At 43.9% G+C, this 22,366-nt stretch overlaps 1 protein-coding gene across 2 annotated transcripts in view; it reads left to right on the forward strand.

The window, feature by feature from the left end:
- WDR88 (WD repeat domain 88) overlaps positions 1-21,802 on the forward strand; it is a 441,299-nt gene extending 419,497 nt beyond the window's left edge. Inside the window, exon 11 of one of the 2 annotated variants that reach the window (XM_069634103.1) lies at positions 21,510-21,800. In XM_069634103.1, the coding sequence (XP_069490204.1) occupies positions 21,510-21,635 (126 nt within the window). In that variant the 3' untranslated portion in view covers positions 21,636-21,800. Of the gene's footprint in view, positions 1-21,509 lie in introns of both variants that reach the window. The other variant, XM_069634110.1, reaches the window with a different exon arrangement.
- The last annotated feature ends 564 nt before the right edge of the window (positions 21,803-22,366 follow it).

Genomic DNA, 22,366 nt, shown 5'->3' on the forward strand with positions numbered 1-22,366 from the left:
GGATGCATACATCCTGACACAGGGTTGACCCACATGTTGATAGAAAAAATGAATTCTCTGACCTGCCTTCCAGAAGTAGGAACACCCCAGTCTATAGAGTGTGATCTCTTTAGCCGGCTAGAAGCAGAAATTCACGTTCAGGCAAGGAAATTGATCCCCACTGGTCTGTCAATCTCTCCACGAAAGGGACTTGTGTGCGCTTGCCAGCTAAATCAAGGTTAGCTTGGAACATTCCTTGGATGTCTCCACCAGAGTTATTGACCCAGACTATAGAGGGGAAGTGAAGTTGCTGTAGCACAATGCTGGGGCCCAGTCCTGTAGAATATAACCTGGAGACCCATTTGCTCAGGGGATCCTTGAACAGGTCCAGCCCGCTATTCCAGGAGGTTGAAAGTCTGCCCTCCCTGGAACGGGGTCTCTTTTTGGCTCTGGGGAAGCCGACATAAATACAACCATGTTACCCCAAGCACATCTGGATTCCACCATTGGCCTACCTTCGGCCAGAAAAATTATCAGACTCTTGCAGAAGTCTTGACCGGTCTATATCCGAGTTTTAAGGGGATGACAAAAGGGGCTGTTTCTTTTTTTTTTTTTTTAACTAAAAAAGGCCTTCTGTGTCTGGGATATGTAGGGGAGGGTGGAACCAGAAGGAATCAACTTGTCATTCCACAGAGCCATAGGAACATTGTAATGGAATTGGCCCATTCACACCTAAGAGCGGGACATCAGGGGATAGGGAAAACCCAAGATCAGGTCCTTGGCAAGTTTTACTGACCGGGTGTATATGCAAACGTCAAGACCTATGTAGGGGCATGTGAAATCTGTCAAAAAAGCCTCAAATACACCAGTACTCCTGGCCCCCTTACACCTTCTCCTTATTATAGAAGTTCCCTTCTCACGGATTGCAATGGACTTTGTCTGACTGCTTGAACCTTCTAAACTGGGTAATAAATACATTTTATTAATGCTTGATTATGCCACCAGATACCCCAAATCTTTCTCCAAGAGAAATAACAATGCCCTGCACATTCTTTTTTTTAAATAGAACAAATGTTATTGTTTTTCAAGTTTGCAACTTCAACAATCAAAACAAACATCTCAAACCAAAAATCCATCGGTACAACCCCTTTAAGAAATCCCTATACCCATCTCGGTTCATCCTTAACACTCCGCCCGCCCCCACCTGTCACCCCGAATTGCCACCTCTTATATTCCAGCTGTCATACATCCATGTGCCCTTTTCCCACACAACCCTCCCGGTGAGCTTTCCCTCGAACCCGGCTTAACCCTGATCCATCCATTGGGCCCAAATATTTTCAAACCTTTGGGGGGGGCATCACCTATCCTTGTAGACCCTTTTTGCCCATTCTCCATAGTAATCCATCCCTTCCTGCAACTTGTGCATACTCGGTAGTGTGGAGTACTTACCCATCATCACTGCTGTCCTCCATCCTGATCAGGCTTTTTTGTTTCGTGTAGAATCGTGAGTCCTCCCATATATGTAACCGCATCAATGCGATATTGTTTTATGAATATGTTTTTTAATTAATTAGAAGCACATGTGATGCTGTTGTACGATTATAGATTGACTAATCAAGGAATTGATGAATTGTAATAATGATGTTTTAACAATGATTTGGTTTGATCGTAATATATTGTATGTGTATAAGGTTTTAATTAACCATAAGCACAATAAAAAATAAAAATAAGCATCAGCTTAGGGAGTGTCAGGTAGTGCTTTGCTAATGATCCCAGACAGTTTGTCTCGGACTCATTTTCAAAAGGACTTTGGGCCACACCCATAACATGTGGAAGAGTGATCCCACTTCCACCTTATATTTCAGACACTCAGGGTCAGCTGCCCTTCCCAACTTATCCAATTGGTGCCTACTATGATATGCTCTATTCAATAACTTATATAGTATTAAATGCAGCAGCATGGTTATGCTCGCTTCCCAGTCTTCCTCCTCCAGGGCTCCCAGTTTCTCCTTCCATAGTTCTAAGAGACTGTAGGGGTTTTGACGTAAAACTTTTCAGCCTCTGGTACAGTTGCGTAATTGCCTTCCCCTTGATTTCCCCTTCCAAGAGATTGGCCTCTATCGGAGACCTTTTGGGTATGTCGCATATTTCTCGTTGTTCATGTGCCATGGCATGCTGTAGCCTAGTGAAGGTGTAGCTATCCCGCTCCTGGACGCTGTATTCACCCAGCAAATGCTGCAATGTGGCCAGTTGGTTTTGTACTAAGACATCCTTCACCTTCCTTATGCCCCTGTCCTGCCATCTGCAACCCCAATTTATACACCTCCGGCAAGTCTGCATTCCCCCACAATGACACCTCCATGGTCATGACTCCCTCCCATCACATCTCTCTAAGGGCTGCCTTTTGGGAATCAGTGATACAGGCCCCTGGTTTCGTCAGGCCGAGCATCGGCCCACTCCCGTACAGTACCTGCAGGGGTGGCCGGGTACCCATTTTACTCACTTCCAACGTTATGTGTGGCATACCCCTCCTTTGAAACAGCCACTCATTTATTGGCATCATTTGGGAGGCCCAATGATAATGCTGCACGTTCGGGATCCCCATCCCAGACCGAACTGGTCAAAGTCTTCAGTGCTATCCTCTGGACTTTCTGCTGCCATACCATTTCCTTTTGCAACGTCTCGATGGACCAAAACACCCCAGTGGGGGTTCCACAGAGGGTGTTTAGTACATAGAAGAGACACAGCAGTGACAGTATTTTAAATAGATTTAGCCTCCCCACCAGGGATATAGGAAGAGTTGCCCAGTGTTTCATATCACCTTTAAACTGTCTAGGACTCGATCCAGATTATTTCAGAGAAACGTTGAGCCCTCCACCCCCACTCTGATACTCAGATATTTGATAGCGTTCCTTGCTATCATATGCGGACCACCCTATGGTATCGCCTCCTCCCCTTCTTTAATCGGCATAAACTCAGATTTGTCCCAGTTTATCTTACTGACAAATAGTTAGCCACCATTGCAGTGTTCTCCACGGACGGTCCCAATAGAGCTCTCTATAATACTCTGTAAATGCCACCGTGGTATCTTTGCTCTTGTGCCTCACGTCGCCCTCAGCCCTTCTAATTTCCTGTACCCACCTTGACTCCTCATCCCTCTTTTCTAGCCATGCAAGCAGTCTACTGCATTTATCCCTGGCATCAACTATCCTTGTCTGTTTATCCCAGTGAGCTGCCCAGACCTCTTTGCGGGCCACAGCGCTGTACTGGTCCTACTCCCCTGCCTTCCCATGCCACACTATCATCAGATTTCCATTTGCGGCTCCCTGACACAGACTCTGTAGCCTGTATTTGCTAGTCCCTACCTCGCAAATGACCATCTGACCTAGGCTTTGCACACCCAATGTAGCCCTTAGCCTTTTGGTTTTGCTGATGTGTGATCTTGCACTCCCTTCGTGCTTCAACATGGCCCAGCCAGATGGGCTTTGCCTTAATGACTTTCCTTCATACCCTCATCTCTCAATGTAATTTAAAGTCACTTCACTGTATTTGTCTTGCAACTTTATCATTTTGTACTCATCCTGCATCTTCCAATTTGATTGTCCACCCTATTTATATCAATCTTGTAAACACTGTGAGGAAGGCATGTAACAGTAAAACAGACACAAGTGACCACAGTTCAAGGGTGTTTATTGAACTTCAACAAGGGAGTGATAAATGCATATCTAATCCAACATCTATAGATGGGAGCAAGTCCTAGTGGTGTCTTTGTCAAAATAAAAGGGCCTATACTAAGTGTTCACAAAAGGATATGTGAGGGTGTTCATGCCGTTGGCCTCCCTTTCCCACGTGTCCAACACAGGATAAGGCGGTTCACTCAAGCGTAGCACAATCTCTGGCTTCGTTGGCATGAGGATGGCATGAGGATACAGTTCAGTCGCTAGCATCAGGGCCTTCTGTGCCCAAGTCTCTTTGCCTATCAAAGTCTCTTGATTCAGAGGGCCTGATGCAACAAAACAAACAAAGTTATTCTCTTCTTACAAGTGCTCAATTCAGGTGATTCACCATTCACCCTGGACCCCCCTCAACTGTACTCAGATCCCTTTTTTACAATGATGGTTAGTTTGGATGCCCCTCTGCCAAGCTCAGATCCTCTTTCACAATGTTCATAGAATATTCTTTCTTGGTTTACTCACGGTTCACCCTGGATCCCCCTCAGCCGGGCTCAGATCCTTTCTCTTCCACAATTGGTCTCCCTCAGCCGGGTTCGGACCAATTTCAGTTAGCATCAACTATCGAATGTGCACAGGATTTGACGTGAGCCCTCGCAGGATCACTTCGATTTCACAATCCCTTATTACATCAACACCTTTTAGTTGGATACCTAACAGACACCTTCGAATGAGCACCCATGTGGTGTTGGACCACTCTGTTTACGGTATGTGTCTTGGCTTCAGAAGTTCAGTCACTCATCTGCTGTTTAATTATTTGCATCGCTCGTCACATATGCTTCACACACTGTTCTCTTCAGTTTCTCTATACAATGTTACTGCAGACAGGTCTGGTATCAGTCTCCCCCGACTCCTGCTGCTGCTTAGGAGCCAAGGACAGTACCATTCCGGCAAACGCTCCTCCCCACCTTGGTTATCGACGCAGGAGATCCTCGGCTACCTCGACACACAATGCAGGTTTCTTCAGCTTTAATTCCAGGTCTTATGTTTCTTAATCTCAAAGCCTCATGAAAGAAACAGTCTTTCTCTGAAAAGGTCATGGGCACTTCCCTCCTTGCAACCCTCTCCAGTCTTGCCGTCTTTACCCTTGGTTTAAACTGCCAACATGGAACTGCTGCTTCCTTGTGTGCTTTGCCTTGCTCAGAGTGTGCTTTCGTGCTCCGCCTTTTATCTGTGTGGGGAAGTGTGATGGAAGTCAGGTGTGTGTGTAATGATCAGTAATTGCCTAACTGTGCCTGCCCATTGAGTTGGGACATGTCTGGTGTAAGTCTATTTTCTCGCAAAATGAGCTGTCTGTGAAGAAGTGTTTGTGTCAGGAAAGTGGGGTGGGGGGTGTTGAGTTCCTATGTATCCTACCTGGTAGGTTGGGGAAAAGGTGTTACAGGGAAGGGGATACCGCGTCTCACCGTACGGTGTCCCACTTCCACTCCCCGAAGACCCCTCATCCAGGTGATATTCCCACACTGGTCCACCACCAGGAACTGGATCCAAAAGCGATGGGTGTGTCCTGGCCACCTGGATGACAGATCCCTGGGGACTTGCAGGTGAGACACCTTCAGGTTTCTCACACCACCCATACAAATGTTGCTTTTTTCCTACCTGTAACTGCATACTTGATGTAGCCCCCACACCATGATGTGAGGCTTTCCAAACTGTGCACCCATACTAATGTTGCTTTTTACTTACCTGTAACTGCATGCTTGATGTTGTCCCCTGCACCATGAGGTGAGGCTTTGACAGTCTGTTTACTCACACTTATTTTGTCTCAAAAGCTTGTCTGCATGCCTGATTTAGCCCCCTATACCATGAGGTTCGCTTTGCCAATCTGTGTACTCGATTTTGTCTAATATGCTTGTTGGCTTGCCTGATGTAGCCTCCCTTATCTCATATGCTTGTCTGCATGCCTGATGTAGCCCCTTTGCCATGAGGTGAGGCATTGCCAGTCTGTATAAACACACCAATTTGGTCTGTAACCCATATACTTATTCTTGCACTTCACTAATCTACTATGCACTTTCCTGTAACTGGCGCCCAGATGCCTCAGGGTTTGGTGAGCTGAAATAAACGCAAAAATAAATAAATACATAAAATGATCCTGCTTAGCTTCCTCTTCTTGTCATCCGTGTTGTGCCTAAATCAGTGAGCCTCTGCTGCCTCAATCTCCCGTTCTAGCTGTTTCAACCTCTATGTGCGGTCTTTATGGTGTTGTTTTATTGCCTGCATTGCCCTCCTCTGCAAGACTGCTTTCTAAGCTTCCCAAATCGTAGAGTGGCTGTCCGCCGTCCCTGAGTTGATCTAGAAATAGGTCTATGATTCATTTCGAAGCGCTTCCGCAATCCCTTCGTTCTTCAAATAGAAGGCATTAAGCCTTAAGCCCCCTTTCTGTTTAGTCTTCTTCCCCCGCATGCTGTTAAGTATGAGAGCGTGATCTGAAATAACCCTCGGGAGGAATTTTGCTGTCTCCACACTACCCACCATAGTATTCGGGAGAAGTACATAATCAATCCTCAAGAAGTACATAATCAAACCTGCTCCCTGGGGTGAAGGTCCCTCCAGACGTCCCACAAGCCTGTGGCCTCAATAAATTATTGTAACTTTGTAGGTGGGTGTGTAGGTCTGCCCAGATAGGGTCATCTATCTTCCTTAGGCTGTGCTGTGTCATTAAAGTCCCCCCACCAGTGTTATGCCCCCCCCCAATATTTGGCTAACAGATTTTGAACCTGCCTTAGTGTCTCTGCTTGTAGTGTCGCGGTGCATAGACGCACACTATGCACACTGTTTCCCACCACAGTGTGCCACTCAGCAACACTGTTCTACCCTCTTGGCCGCAGTCCATGTATTGCATTTCTAGTGGTATCGATTTCTTTACGAGAATGGCCCCTTCCCTGGATCTCCTGGTGACCCTGCTTGCTCCACCACCAAGTACTTTGCCCTCTCCAAAAATGTACATGCAGTCCCCACCATATGAGTCTCTTGCAACAATACAATGTCAGCTTGGTGAGATGCAAAGAATTTTGTCACAAGTCCCCTTTTGATATTATCTAATAGCCCATTAACATTCCAGGACATACAGCTCTGACTCCTGTGCCGCAAATTATCCACTTTCGCCATTCTGGTTTGAATGTCTGGGCCAGCGGGCCCGGTTTGGGCCTAATTGCTCAGCCGTTATTGGCAATGGTTTCTTCCACAAAAAATATGGTCGTACTGAGAACAGCATTAATTGAACCCTGAACCCCCAACCTCAATCCCCACCCCATGCTTCCTCCCAACCTGAAGCATCTGTCGCCCTTCGCCCCTTAACTGTCTAGCAAACTGCAATCACCCCCTCCCATGGGAGGGTGATCAGGGTGTGTGTGCTCACATTGCCTCTCCAGCTCCGCTCCGACTATGTTACTTGTGTCCAAGCCTTCTCCGGACCACATTGATCTGTGTGTTCCCCTTGGGCGTCCTTTTTCTCATGCCTCCATTCTCTAATCCAAGCAGACATATCGCTAATCTAGGTGAGCTCCCTTTACTCTGCACATTCGTAAACATCTAATACCCTTTCTGTCTGGGATTTCCTAAAGAAATTCTTACAGATCAAGGAACGACTTTCATGTCTTGCCTTATGCAGGAGGTGATGAGAATACTGAATATCAAAACTCTTAAGGACCTCAGAATATAATCCTCAAACAGATGGGTTAGTGGAGTATTTTAATCAGACCCTAAGTGCATCCTTAGGAAACTGGCAGATGGGAGGAACTGGGACCTAATGAAACCTTGATCCCTGTCTGAGGTCAGGACAACTCTGTAGCCCACATTAGGCTAGTCTCCCTTCTAATTGTTGTACGGTAGCCAACCTTGGGATGTACTGGATAAGTTGTGCGAAATTTAGGATGAGAGAGAGGATGCTCCCATACCCATATCCCAGGCTGCTGTCAAGCTTAAGTCAATCCTGAAAACGTTAGGAGCAATTGTCATTATTCACCTGTCAAAGGTGCCGGAACATCAAAGGGGACACTATGACCAGAAGACAGTGAAATGCTTGTTTTCTGTTGGAGATCAGGTTTTGGTACTACTATCCACCTTAGAAAATAAGATGGTATTTAAATGATATGGACCCTATAAAATCTTAGAGCCCAAGGGTCCCCTTAACTATCTGGTATCACATCTGACAGACAATAGAAAACCCCAAACTATCACATCAACCTGTTAAAACCCAGGAAAACTGATCCCATAGACGAAAACACAGTAACTATGGCAGCACTCCTATTGGAGGAAGGGGGGAAGCATAGTTTGATCCCTGAGAATCTTAGTAGGGAGACACAGGCTGTCCTCCAGGACATACTGTTAGAATTCCTGAAATATTTTCAGAAAAACCTGGAAAAGTTAGGAGAGCTAGGAGCCACAGAGTTGGGAAAGAAAGAGGAGAAACCAAACCCCAAAGTGGGGAGAGCAGATAACCCAAACACTGGAGTGGGGAAAGAGGAGAAATAACCCACCGGATTCGGCAAAGAGGAGAAACCAAACCCCAGAATGGGGAGAGAGGTGAAACCCAAATCCAGAATGGGGAGAAAATAAAATAGAAGCCCGACAGTGGGGAGCAAGAAGAAACACTACCCCAAAGCAGGGAAAGAAGAAGACTGGAATTCCAAAGTGTGGAGTGAGGAGAAGGATTAAAATCCACCTGGAGTGGGAATAGAGTGTGAGAGACAGGGCCTGGAATACCGGTATAATCTTCCAGCACAAGAATGACTGCCTGTAATATGAAATTTATTATGGGAAAAGCTACGGAGACATGGTGGGGGCCAGATGCCTGCAGCCATTCCTGACTATGTCTCCTTTCGTTAGTTTTATTAGGATGACTTCTTTTGTATAAGGGAAAGCGCACAGGTTAGAATAGGATTCTGGACAGAGGACTGCAGTATTATGTTTTTTTTTATATTCATTTATTTATAATACATACATGAATACAGAAACATCAAACGAGTCAGCAAAGCTACAGTACAAGAATGCGTGAAAACAAGAAATAGAAAAAAAAAACTAAAAGAAATCGTTAAACATGTTCCAGATCTTCTCATATGTAGACAATTTACATTTCAGTTTGTATATCAATTTTTCTGTCCTCGACAGACAGTGCATTTCTTGGATCCATTCCTCGAAGGACGGAGGAACCCGACCTTTACATCCACGGAGAATCAATCTCTTGGCCACAATGAATGCCCTAAAGATCCACTTTTTCAGGGCAGAGCTGACATCATCCAACCCTGAATCATCATATAGGACAACCTTCCTAAAATCAAGAACTGTAACGCTCACCTGACTCCCACGGAGGCGCTGGTCTAGTCTGGGTTGCTGTGGCCTCTTCGAGCGTCATGCGCAGAACCCGGAACACCGACTGAACAGGACCCTCAAATCTTGCTTGTCTGGCCCGTAGGAATATCCTTCTGGAGATGAGAAAGGGGATTAACAGTCTGCAGAATAGTGTGCTTGCTCCCCACTTACCCCCGTTGTTCTTCTCTAACTTCCTCCGAAATCCCCGGTTGAAGCTCACCTTATGGTTTGAAAGGATGAACTCTCCATCCTGCTTCTGGTGCAGGGGCGCGTGTTTGTCCAGTTACTTCACTGGTTTTCAGAATGGCGCTGGCAAAATCCACTTGACTTTTCCGAGCGGAACGCCGTAAGTATGAAGATCACAAAAGTTCAAGTGTTGAGCCTCCTTTTCTGTTGCCTTCCTAACCTGTGATCTGTCCTTTATTTCAGGTGCAGAATGAAGGCGATGCGTTGAGGGATTGAATTGCCGATGGTAAACTCAGGTGAGTTAGCGATGGGGGCGACCCCTCTTAATGTCTTTATATTCCTCCAGTAATGTCTTTTGACCTTTCCCCATAGGGGCCGGGGTGGGGTACCTGCCAACGAAGCGGCGCCGACCCGAAATGAGGAATGGTCCACCAACAGAAGACCGGTAAGTGTTATGGCGGGAAATTAGGCTTTCCTCATATGTTCCTTCTGCTCACCTTTTGTCTCTTCTTCTCTCCCATAGGCGCAGAGATGTGGAGACCGGAGCAGACAGTCGCGGTGGAGCCAGAAGAACTCCCGAGGACAGGTGAGTGAAGCGCGGCGCTGCAGCGAGCAACGCAGTGCTTTTAAATGAAAGTCTTTTCTCAGGAACACTGGCGTGAAGGTTCCGGATGCAGGTAAGAAGTTTGATAAAATTCTTGGTTTTCACCTTTCTCTTCTCTTCTTTCCTTACAGGTGTTCCAGGATCGAGGCGGGCGTGGCTGGAGACCAGATGCAGGAGCAGACACGGTGGGCGTTCAGCTGCTTGGATGCAGAACAACGCGAAGCGTGAGCTACTGTCTGGGCGTGGCTTAAATAGCCCCCAAAGTAGTTCCAGGTAAGTATCCTTCGCTGGCCACGCCCGAGTGGCAAAATAGTCCCAATGAAAAAATAGTCCCTTTCAGGTCTCAGGGAGGCCTGAATCTTGCAGCATGGTCTGCATCAGGTAAGTGCACAAAACACCTTCCTTTATGAGCCTGGCGCCCATGGCGCCAGGACTGATGTCCAACATGAGCCTGGCGCCAACGGCGCCAGGACAGAGTCCAAAGAGTCCCTATAAGGGGCCGCTGGGCTTCTACCCAGGGGCATGATGCCTGCTCTCGGGGGTGCTGGGCCTGGCCTGGTGCTCCGGGGGTAGGCATCATGACAAGAACAGACCCTCCACCAGTAATCCTTCCACACACATCACAGACCTTATTCCAAAAATCTCCGACCCTCACACAGCTTCACAGCATGTGTTCCAGTGACCCAACTTCCTGAACATAACCCCAACAATCTGCACTGTCAGACATGCCTCTTTTATGAAGTCTTTCAGGGCACCAGTACACACGATTCAGAATCTTAATCTGGCGAGATCTTTCACTCAGGTTCAGCAAACACAGAGAGACATTACTACACATATTCTGCCAAGCATCAATATCTATCTCAGACCCAATTCTCTCACTCCAAACTCTCCGCAAATTGTCATTCCTCTGATAATGTGACACGATTAACTTGTACAATCTACTGGCCAGACCACCTCCCTTCCCATCTGATTCAGTCAGAAAAGCCTTCACATCCCAAGAGTCAGACCAGTCTAACTCACCTACCGCCCTCTTCAGGCGTCTAAATGCTGAGTCCGATAGTCCAACAAAATTCCACCTCTCTCTCATCTCAGCAGCAGTCAACCACTTATCCCCAATTCCCAAATCAGAAACCAGTTTAATATCCATCAAAAACCATTCAGGCCAAAAAACTGTCCTCGAATTATCCCTAATCCTAGGATTCAGCCAGATCAAGGCACTTCTGCACTTAAATGCGTCACGACCCAGCAATGACAAGACTTCAATCCATGAATTGCGCAAAAATGACGTAGTCAACAGACTGCCACCAGGAATCTTCGTATTAGTGGTCAACAAGGCCTCCGGGCCCAGCGGCCCATATGCACCTGACTCTGAAACCGCCCAGCTATCCAGCTCACTTGTCAAAAGTGGAACAAAAGAACGAGCAGAAAAGGCCAAATGGTAGGCCCTGAAATTTGGAACACCTAAACCACCTAAATGGACTGGAAGCTGTAACTTCCAAAGACTGAGTCTCAGAGGTTTTCGGTCCCATAAAAATTCTTGAACCAGACGATCCAAATCTCTCCAGTAACCACTCCTAATTTTCAACGGGAGCATGCTAGATACAAAGTTAATTCTAGCCGTCAAATTCATTTTAAGGGCATTAACTTTACCCCACAGCGAAAGATTAAGCAGTGACCATCTTTCCAAATCCATCTTGCAGTCCTGAACTACTACACTCATGTTTTCATCAACCATAAGGGAGACCGGATACGTCAACCATACCCCCAAATAGCGCAAGCGCACATCACACCAGGTAAACCCCAGCACCGTAACCAGAGCCTTATCGCACCTGTTGGACAGGGTTAACACTTCTGACTTCGAGCGGTTAATCTTGTATCCAGAACAATCGTGATAATCAGACAAAATCCTCACCAGACAGGGCAGGGACACTTCCAGATTCTGCAGCACCAACAAGAGATCAACCGCATAAAGCCAAGCCTTTTGCATAACACCCCAACAATTAACAGCTTGTAAAACCAGTTCATTTTTGATGCAAACTGCTAGAGGCTCAATCGCCAATATGAATAACAAAGGAGAAAAAGGACAACCTTGACCCGTGCCTCGATGCAAAGAAAAAGATTCTGACACCACCCCATTAGTCTTAACGGTGGCCGTTGGATTGGCATAAAGAAGAGCAACCCAAGAAACAAAATCCCCCCCCAGATTCATCCTCCTCAGTACTGAAAACAAGTAATCCCAACTGACCCTGTCGAAAGCTTTCTCCGCAACGAGGGAAAAGACCGCTGCATCACAGTCCATTCTGTCCGCCATTTCCAAGGTAATTAACAATTTCCTGATATTACTGGACGTACTCCGATTTTTCATGAACCCAGATTGTGCCACATCAATCAAAGCTGGCAGGAACAGTACCAGTCGCATAGCAAGAATTTTGGCTAGAATCTTATTATCCGTATGGATGAGGCTGATCGGACGATAATTAGCCGGAAGATTCAAAAAGACAGAAATAGACGCGTGATTAGTACTTTTAGGCAACGGCCCTTCCAGTTTACTCGGAACAAACATGTCTCTCAATAGCTCCAAGGCCGAGTTCGGGAGTATCCTATAAAACTCACACGGGAGGCCATCCGGGCCCGGGGATTTACCCACATTCAGCCCACAAATCGCACTCTTAATCTCATCCACTGTTATCGTATCTCCAAAAAGATCATGTTCAGAATCCTGAACCTTAGGCAGGTTCAAATTTCCAAAAAAGTCCTCACCCCTACCAGTAACACCAGCCTCATTACTATACAGATTCTTGTAGAAATCACGAAAAATTTAGTTAATTTGTTTGGGATCAAATGTAATTCTACCCTCCTGGTCCACTATAGAAGCAATTGCAGACTCCGAAATCCTTTTCCTTAACCTGTATGCCAGCCATCTGTCACAACGTTCTCCCTTCTCGAAATAAGTACATTTAGAATAGAACAAGCCACGCTCTGCTCTTAGTGACAAAAAGTCTTCCATTTCTCTTTTAAGTTTTTTCAAAGTAGCCAATTTAAGAGAGTCAGTTGGATCAAGCATCAAATCCCGAGAGATCTCACCAATACGTAAATCAAGATCAAGCCTATTCCTCTCCTCCCTCTTCCGTTTACCACTAGACAGCCCCAAACAAAGTCCACGCATACAGCATTTAAAGGCTTCCCACGTGTTCGCCACACTGACTTCTTCTGAGCGGTTCTCCATAATTAAACAATCCGCTCCAATATATCATCATCCAATAAGATAGAGGTGTTCAGTTTCCATGAGAAAGTCCCTACACACCGAAATGTAAGGCTCAAATGCATCGCTACAGGGGCATGATCACTCAATAAAACATTTTCTGACACATTTCCACCTGAAAAAAACATGTCTAGCCTAGAAAACACACCATGAGCACTAGAAAAGAAACTGTATTGACGTTTGTCCAAGTTCCTCAGGCGCCATGTATCTTTTAAATCATGTTCATCCAAGAGCGATCTAAGTGCCCCATGATGATGATCACAACGCAGCACTCGCCTGACCTGACTTCTATCCAGTATAGGATCAACCACAGTATTAAAATCCCCTCCAAGAAGAACATTTGGATTATTAACCTGTATGCCAGCCATCTGTCACAACGTTCTCCCTTCTCGAAATAAGTACATTTAGAATAGAACAAGCCACGCTCTGCTCTTAGTGACAAAAAGTCTTCCATTTCTCTTTTAAGGTTTTTCAAAGTAGCCAATTTAAGAGAGTCAGTTGGATCAAGCATCAAATCCCGAGAGATCTCACCAATACGTAAATCAAGATCAAGCCTATTCCTCTCCTCCCTCTTCCGTTTACCACTAGACAGCCCCAAACAAAGTCCACGCATACAGCATTTAAAGGCTTCCCACGTGTTCGCCACACTGACTTCTTCTGAGCGGTTCTCCATAATTAAACAATCCGCTCCAATATATCATCATCCAATAAGATAGAGGTGTTCAGTTTCCATGAGAAAGTCCCTACACACCGAAATGTAAGGCTCAAATGCATCGCTACAGGGGCATGATCACTCAATAAAACATTTTCTGACACATTTCCACCTGAAAAAAACATGTCTAGCCTAGAAAACACACCATGAGCACTAGAAAAGAAACTGTATTGACGTTTGTCCAAGTTCCTCAGGCGCCATGTATCTTTTAAATCATGTTCATCCAAGAGCGATCTAAGTGCCCCATGATGATGATCACAACGCAGCACTCGCCTGACCTGACTTCTATCCAGTATAGGATCAACCACAGTATTAAAATCCCCTCCAAGAAGAACATTTGGATTATTCAAATCTAAAAGGGTCTGTGATACCATTCTAAAAAAGGAGCCGTCGTCCACTGTTGGAGCATACACATTGCAGAGCGTCAACCATTCCCCCTGAATCTCCACCAACAAGGCAATCATCCTACCATCCTTATCCGCACACTCTCTTAAAACTTTAATAGGCAGTTTCTTCCGAAACAAAATGGCCACACCTCTCGACCTTGACGAAAATGAAGAGCCATAAGCAGAACCAACCCGCTCCTTTTCCAACTTAGAGATTTCATCCGCCAAAATATGAGTCTCCTGTAAGAAACAGATGTCAGCATGCATGTCCTGTAACATGTGATACACCTTATTTTTCTTAAGCAAATTATTTACCCCATTCACATTCCAAGAGACCACACAGAGATCATTGCCAGCCCCACCTTTGTGTGAGGCCATCATTACACCATGAAGGTCTAAAACCTCAAAAGTAAAATTAGCACATAAAAAACCTAAAAAATGACGCACACATATATATGAACAAACAACAAAGAGTAAAAAACAAAAAGAACAGATAAGGCCATGAAGTCTATTCAACCCAAAAAACAATTTAACAAACAACATTCCAAACCAACCCCAGGACCTCTCCTAAGGAACCCTAAAACCATCAATAATACATCAAGAAGTTATTTACAAAAAATACAGAGTCAAAAACCAAGTAAGAATATTTGCATATATACCCAACCCCTCCAGCTACCCGCTCCCAAAAAAACCTATAAACATTTTGAGAAATAATCTGGCACCAAACTGGACCACATAAGCAGTCAAATTAAATTAATGTACTGTGTCATAACATGTAAAAATCCATAAAGGCAAACCTAGTTCTATATCCATAAATGCAATAGGAAAAACATGCAATATATGAAACCCCATTCATGTGGCATAATCCATAGACATCTTTTGATATTGTACAAGACTACCCAAACTCCCAGTTAGGTCAAAACCAAATCCCACAAAACTGCAACCACTTCCTTTCATTGTTCCAATAAAAATTATGGGTGTCGTAAAAGACCATGCCGAGTGGTGGCCTTGCATGCAGTTCAAGAAGTACCAGAAGCACATCCCCCACGAATTACAACTGGACCAAGTCTGTCATTAAGGTGCCTCAATGTCACAAAAATGTCCTAAAAAATGGCACTTTAAAATGATCTCTCCATCTGTGCCCAATGTTCAACTTTAGCGTATGCTAACCTGCGCCTCCTTGTCCATTATCGACACAATGTCAGGCTTTCAAAAATCATTCACCATAGTTGGGATCTGGTGCCTGGAGGCCCGTGATGTAGGGCAGCAACCCATAGCAGGATAATGAATTGGCGCTTTCCAACCCCTGTATAATACTATCCCATTGCTCATACCTTATCACGCTGTGTCGGGGCCAGAAATGCCAGAAACATCCACACGGGAGCGCGACAAGGTGCAGGAACTCTGCCGTGCAGAAGCTGGCCAAAGGAAGTAGCCAAAAGAATTGCTCATCTCCCACACTGCTTACTGTCGCCACTGGGAGCTGGCCTAAATCCACGGACCCTGTGCATAGTCTGTGTGCAACCTGGCTGGCGTCAGCAAGGTCACGTGAAAGCAGGCTGAGGCAGTATGTCATCAGCCTCTTATACGCCGATATTTACCTTCTAGTATGGAATATTCCAAGCTTTTATCTTGCCCAAGTCTAATTTCGAGGGTAAAAGAATTTTTCTTTTTTTTAAAAAAAAAACTTTATTTGTTTTTAGTCAAAAATATAGACCTTACAAATAATTTGTGATTCTTTCAGATAATACAAAATTATTAAAATCAGACAACATAAGATATTGTAATATGAACAGAATCAATGTAACATGTTGATCATAAAATGTCTAATTCGTAAATTAAAATTTGTACAGGAGTACACTAGATTTAAGCACCAACAATTCTCAAAATTCATTAGCTCTCTAAAAAAGAGATGCATTTTCCAATTCTTTCTCAATGGTATTTACAAGGTTTGTAGTTTTTCCTACAGAAGTGTCCGTTAATCCCCACACACATTTAGTCCAAATCCACTCTCTAGCTAGAATCGTGTTAGCTTGCACAAAGGACTTTATAAGAATGCATCGTACATTTTCAAAATAACAGCAATATAAGAACAGATGTTTTAAAGTCTCCAGAGCTTGATTACAAAAACGACAAGCCTCTTTGGTGTCAGCCGATGTAACTTTAGACCAGTGTTTCGTTCTAGATCGAGTATGAATTAGATCTAGCCTGAAGCGCATAAAAGTCCGACGGACCTTAGAACAGGGGCAAAGTGTTAGATGAGACATGCGTGGTTTCTGCTTATGTATGAATTTGCGATATTCCGCACAAGAAGGGTAGATTTCCATTTTCGTACAGGTATCGCCCCAATCCTGTAGCAATAGCTTTTTCTTGATTTTCTCATGAAAAAGTTCCAAATCTTCCATTGGGAGATTAATCTTATCCAGTAAGGTTAGCATGCATTCTTTAAATTGCACCATAGAGGGAGGGTTGTTATCTGTTAACATTCTGTTTAGCCCTATGTAGAGCGAGTTTCTAATAGAAAATAATATTTTAGCAAAGTTATTTAACATGCGCCAATTGTATCTGGAGGAAAGGGAATTAATCCCCAACTCATGTCTTATCACAGCATTAGGCATAGATAAAGGTAAGCCTAATACATCTTTCCAAATGAGCCCTTGAAGTTGGTCCAATAATGGCCCTAGGTCATGTAAGGAAAGTTCGACTCTGTATAATAAAATGGCTTCAACTTTTTTTGAATAAAATTCCAAAAGTGGTAATAGAGAAAATTTACAAATTTTCTTTAGTAGAATTTTCATTTAGCATTTTAATGGAGCAATTTTCACAATCAGCTGTTCTTTTGTGAATTTATAAGAGGTATTTTTAGAGAGAATCAATCCTAAGTACGGTAGAGTAGGACTAATTGTAATTGCAGAAACGCCAATCTTCCATACAAACTTACGTACTTTTTTCTTATTTGAAAAGATAATGATGTTAGATTTTTGAGGATTGACTACCAGATTATTAGAGTTACAATATTGCATGAAACAATCAAGTTTAGCTTGAAGACCTGACTGAGTCCGATCAAAAAATAAGATGTCGTCTGCGTACGCTAACCAAGACAAGGTAAAGGCTCTGATACGAATTGTAAACGACTTCTTAGCATTCCATAGATCTTCTATATCTAGGAGGTAGGGATTGAATAGTATCGCTGCTAAATTGCAGCCTTGTTTAACACCTGTAAAAGATGCAATAGCTTGGGTTAGAGAGCCTTCCCTGTTAATTCTAACTTTAAAGTTAGTTCTATAGTGCAACATTTGAATAAGAGTAATGAGGTATTGGGGGAATTTAGCTTTCCGCAATTTTTCCCATAATTTGCTCCTAATAACCCCGTCAAACGCAGCTTTCAGGTCTAGGGAGGCAACAAAAATGGGGCCATGAGACGGGCAATGAGAATGAATAGGTCTCTATTGACAAGAAATGTGAAATCTCTGCATATAGCAGGAGACCAGTTAATTGAGACACCTGGTCTGTGACTTTGAATTAGTGCTAACTGAGCTACTGGAGGATACAAAGTATAATAGTTCCGAATAGAGGTGGTGATCATCACATGATCTCCAATATCAGTCCTAAGGGTATTTGTTTCAGTCATAGAACGAGAAAGTCCATTTGAGGCAAATATGTTGCAGGGCATTTTTGCTCAAGAATTTCTTTCCACATGGTGAAGCGGTTCCCGGCAGCAATATCGAGGGGCCTCTCAGTGTCCGGCGACATGTTCCCACGACACCAACCACTCACGGATCCTCCACGAATCAGGCAGCCCTTGCTCATTCCACCATCCGTACTGCCACGGCAAGTTCCCATTGACGTGCGGTCAGCCCGGGAATGATACGCTGAACAGCTGACTGGATACGTACATACACGGCAGCATCAAGTGACACGTAAAGGTCCTTTACTCTATAAAGCCCAAAGAGCAGGAAACACGTACCGAGGCCGCGAGATGAAACACAAGCAGACATCAATCCACATGGCGAATGAAGGCAAGCTAAGGTTCCAAAGCCTTATTTAAACGTTAACTGTCGTCCAAACACAGCGCCATTTTAAATGTCCAAACTCATAATAAACTTGTAAAAATTAACAAAACCATAGAACAAAAGTCCCAAAATACATTAGGGGAATGGGGGGGCGCATGCCAAACCCAAATTACTCCATGTTTTGGGCAGGCACAGGAAGGCCCCTCTTATATGTTTCCAGCCACTCAAGTGCAAGGGCAGAATCTGATGTGCTTTTCTCCCCATCAGGAAAAGCAATAGTCAAGACATTATTCTTACTGAGAAAAGCCTTCAGTGTAAGCTGTCTGGCCAGTTCTTTAGCCCCCCGAAAGGATCTCCTCAGAATCAGGATTTCTTTACGGAAGTCAGGATAAACAAAGACAGCTTTACCTTTGAATGTTGCATTCCCCCACCTGCCTGGCAGCTTTCATCAAGCGTTCCTTAGACCTGAGATTCAGAAAGGATACCAAGATATGCCTTGCTTTTTCACTCAGGTCGTTACCAATCCGAAAGATGTTATCAATGTCCTCCAACCTGATAGTAGAGCAATGAAAACTGTCCCTAAAAACATAAATAACCAAAGAAGGCAAGTCTTCATCATCCCCAGCAGAGTCCTCAACACCAACCAATCTGATGATGTTTCTTGCCCTGATCCTTAATTCCAAATCCAAGTGCTGTTCTTTTTCTTTCTTCAAGTCAGACTTCAGTTTATTGTAAGCCTGGAAGCTGCCTGCAATCTCAGAGCTCATAGTCAGAGAGGACTTTTCCAAATCAGTGACCCTGCCATCCAGCTGTCCAGTTTTCAAATTAAGCTCAGCCATAGTCAGCTTAATATCACTAACATCTTGGGCCACCTGAAGAATAGTCTTGTAGACATCTGAGAGGCTTGGGGTATCCTCCATCTCAGGAACCTGCTTGGGTTTCTTTGAGGCAGGGTTCATAATAAACTTGTAAAAATTAACAAAACCATAGAACAAAAGTCCCAAAATACATTAGGGGAATGGGGGGGCGCATGCCAAACCCAAATTACTCCATGTTTTGGGCAGGCACAGGAAGGCCCCTCTTATATGTTTCCAGCCACTCAAGTGCAAGGGCAGAATCTGATGTGCTTTTCTCCCCATCAGGAAAAGCAATAGTCAAGACATTATTCTTACTGAGAAAAGCCTTCAGTGTAAGCTGTCTGGCCAGTTCTTTAGCCCCCCGAAAGGATCTCCTCAGAATCAGGATTTCTTTACGGAAGTCAGGATAAACAAAGACAGCTTTACCTTTGAATGTTGCATTCCCCCACCTGCCTGGCAGCTTTCATCAAGCGTTCCTTAGACCTGAGATTCAGAAAGGATACCAAGATATGCCTTGCTTTTTCACTCAGGTCGTTACCAATCCGAAAGATGTTATCAATGTCCTCCAACCTGATAGTAGAGCAATGAAAACTGTCCCTAAAAACATAAATAACCAAAGAAGGCAAGTCTTCATCATCCCCAGCAGAGTCCTCAACACCAACCAATCTGATGATGTTTCTTGCCCTGATCCTTAATTCCAAATCCAAGTGCTGTTCTTTTTCTTTCTTCAAGTCAGACTTCAGTTTATTGTAAGCCTGGAAGCTGCCTGCAATCTCAGAGCTCATAGTCAGAGAGGACTTTTCCAAATCAGTGACCCTGCCATCCAGCTGTCCAGTTTTCAAATTAAGCTCAGCCATAGTCAGCTTAATATCACTAACATCTTGGGCCACCTGAAGAATAGTCTTGTAGACATCTGAGAGGCTTGGGGTATCCTCCATCTCAGGAACCTGCTTGGGTTTCTTTGAGGCAGGGTTTTCCGCTTCACCAATCTTTTTCTTGGAACTCATTATAATTTCACTTATAAATATCTTCAGGGAGAGGTCCAGAGCAGTTGAGTTAAGCTGCTACTCCGCTGCCAGCCATTCTGCAGTATTATGTTAAAGACAAGATGACAAGCACCCCATAGACTTTCTTTTCTATTATAGGGATTGGACCTATAGAGTTAGGGAAAGTTGTTTCTTTTGAACTTAATCAGAATAAACCCTTGTAAAAACATGTCTCGTTGTCCGAGTCCTAATTCTGACTTGCCACGGTAGCCATTGAATTAACCTCGTGGCGTGCACTGTTTGCTTTGCCAATGCTTGTATGTTTTTAATATGAAAGGGGTGGCCGGAGACCAACTGCCCTCCTACTTTGAGACTGGCAAGGGAATTAACTGATGTGTTCCATCAGCAGTTGCAAAGTTTTAAACATTTACTAATATTATAAGCCTGGTGGAAACCATTTCGAAAATGTAAGATAGCCCTGGAGGAGTAATTCCATAGTGTATTCAGCTGCAGGGAGCTTTGTGGGTGGAGGTAGCGGTCAATGTAGACCGAAGCCTGCAATTTATTTTCTCAAAGCAGCATTTTTGTGTATTGTTTTTCTCTGTGGCAAGGCATAAATATTGTGCAGTAATGTGTGCAAGCAATCGAGCTTAGTAAGGGAGCCCAAATCAATTAAGAGTGTTTCGCGGGATAACATTTTAAAATAATTTCTTACAAAACACCAATAAAGTTGTGGTGGGTTTAAAAAGACTTGAAGAAAAACCTTTCACCTAAAATGTGAAAGCAGGAAAATCCATTTGAGCCAAATCACACATTCCACACCACCACCTGGGATCCATCGCTGGAAGTGCACTTCGAGTTCCAGAGCCACATCAGCAAGGCATTGTGTGTAGGCAAATTAGCCCAAATGCAAGCCTTTTGCTCCAGGAGATTGTCTTTGTCTTTTGGCAGTGCTAATTTATATATAGCTTAATCAACCCAAGACAGACATTTTGCAAGCCTGCAAGATGACTACATACTTGGTTTCACATCAGTGCAGTCTAGTCTTGACAGCCTTGTGGTTGGAGCATTGGAGCATGCATACAAAACACCAATAAAGTTATGATGGGTTTAAAAAAGGCCTGTACAAAAAAACCCCTGCATACCTCCAAACAGCTGGTACAGAGTCAATGTGGAGCTCTAATAAATCTCACGTAATTAATTATAATCTAAAACTTCATCTTACTATTATAATTGGATTTACTAGTAGGTGTGCCATCAACATTTGTTCAAAACAGAATTTGTGATGACTGCTGTTTTGTGTTGCTGTTTGTACAATTTTAGTACAATTCTTTATTGAAAAAAGTAAGAGGTGGCAGTATATTGAGCTAGTGGAATATATATATATATATATATTTATATATAAGTTTCATAAATTACACTATTGGTCATGGTTTGATAATGGTAAAATGTTTAATGTGCTTATATATTTTTTCCGTAGTGTGAAGAATGTGGAAAACCTTTCTCACTTGTGGACTGGGATGATCCTGATGCAATAACAAGATGTGTGTTCTGCCGACTGGCTTCTCCTGAAAGAATTATTTTGCCATCAGTCCCCATCTCTTAATTCACGGAATAAATGAAAAGATTATATTTTCTTAAGAAAAAGTGTTTTTTCAGTTATCACAAAAAGGTATTTCTTTTGTCTCTTTCTGAACCTAATTACTAAATAACTGTTAATTAATTTGGAAAACAATATATGCTTGGATATCGAGTAATAAGGAAAAACCTATGCAAGTTTACAAAAAGTAAATTAATTACCTGAAGGTGAATGTGTATCATTTTGGGATATATTGTGGGACTGGGGACCCCTGCGGGATAGTGCGAGTCACTGGCTGCATGATGCAACCCCTGCAGTCAGTAAATGTGGCATTTCCCCAGACCTCCCCTGGTCCTCCCTTAGCTGACAGTAAGGGTCAGAATTCATCCATGTCTGAAGCCCAGCAATGACCTCAGAAATAAAGGGTCTTCCTAGGTCCAGGTAGAGAGGGTTTAGGAATGAATGCAGGAAGCCCCCATGGCAATGGCGGAGAACCCCAATAGATTGAGGCCCAGAGAAGGTTTCATGTGGCTGACAAGTGCATTAGATATACTCCTTTTGTGAATCCGTTCACACATCATGCGCCTGAAAACAGTACACATCATTTAGGCCAACCCTGGCATGATCGGCAAACCGGAGCCAAAAGCAAATCCTTTTGATGAGCAGTAAATTGCAGGGAGAGGACTTTCGCACTCCTAGCAGGAGCACTGATCACTACTGTTTACCTTTACTAGCAAACGCTCACTGAACGAAGAGCC

This window comes from Ambystoma mexicanum, chromosome 1q (genome assembly GCF_040938575.1).
Source record: "Ambystoma mexicanum isolate Mex_15411 chromosome 1q, UKY_AmexF1_1, whole genome shotgun sequence".
Lineage (NCBI taxonomy): Eukaryota > Metazoa > Chordata > Amphibia > Caudata > Ambystomatidae > Ambystoma > Ambystoma mexicanum.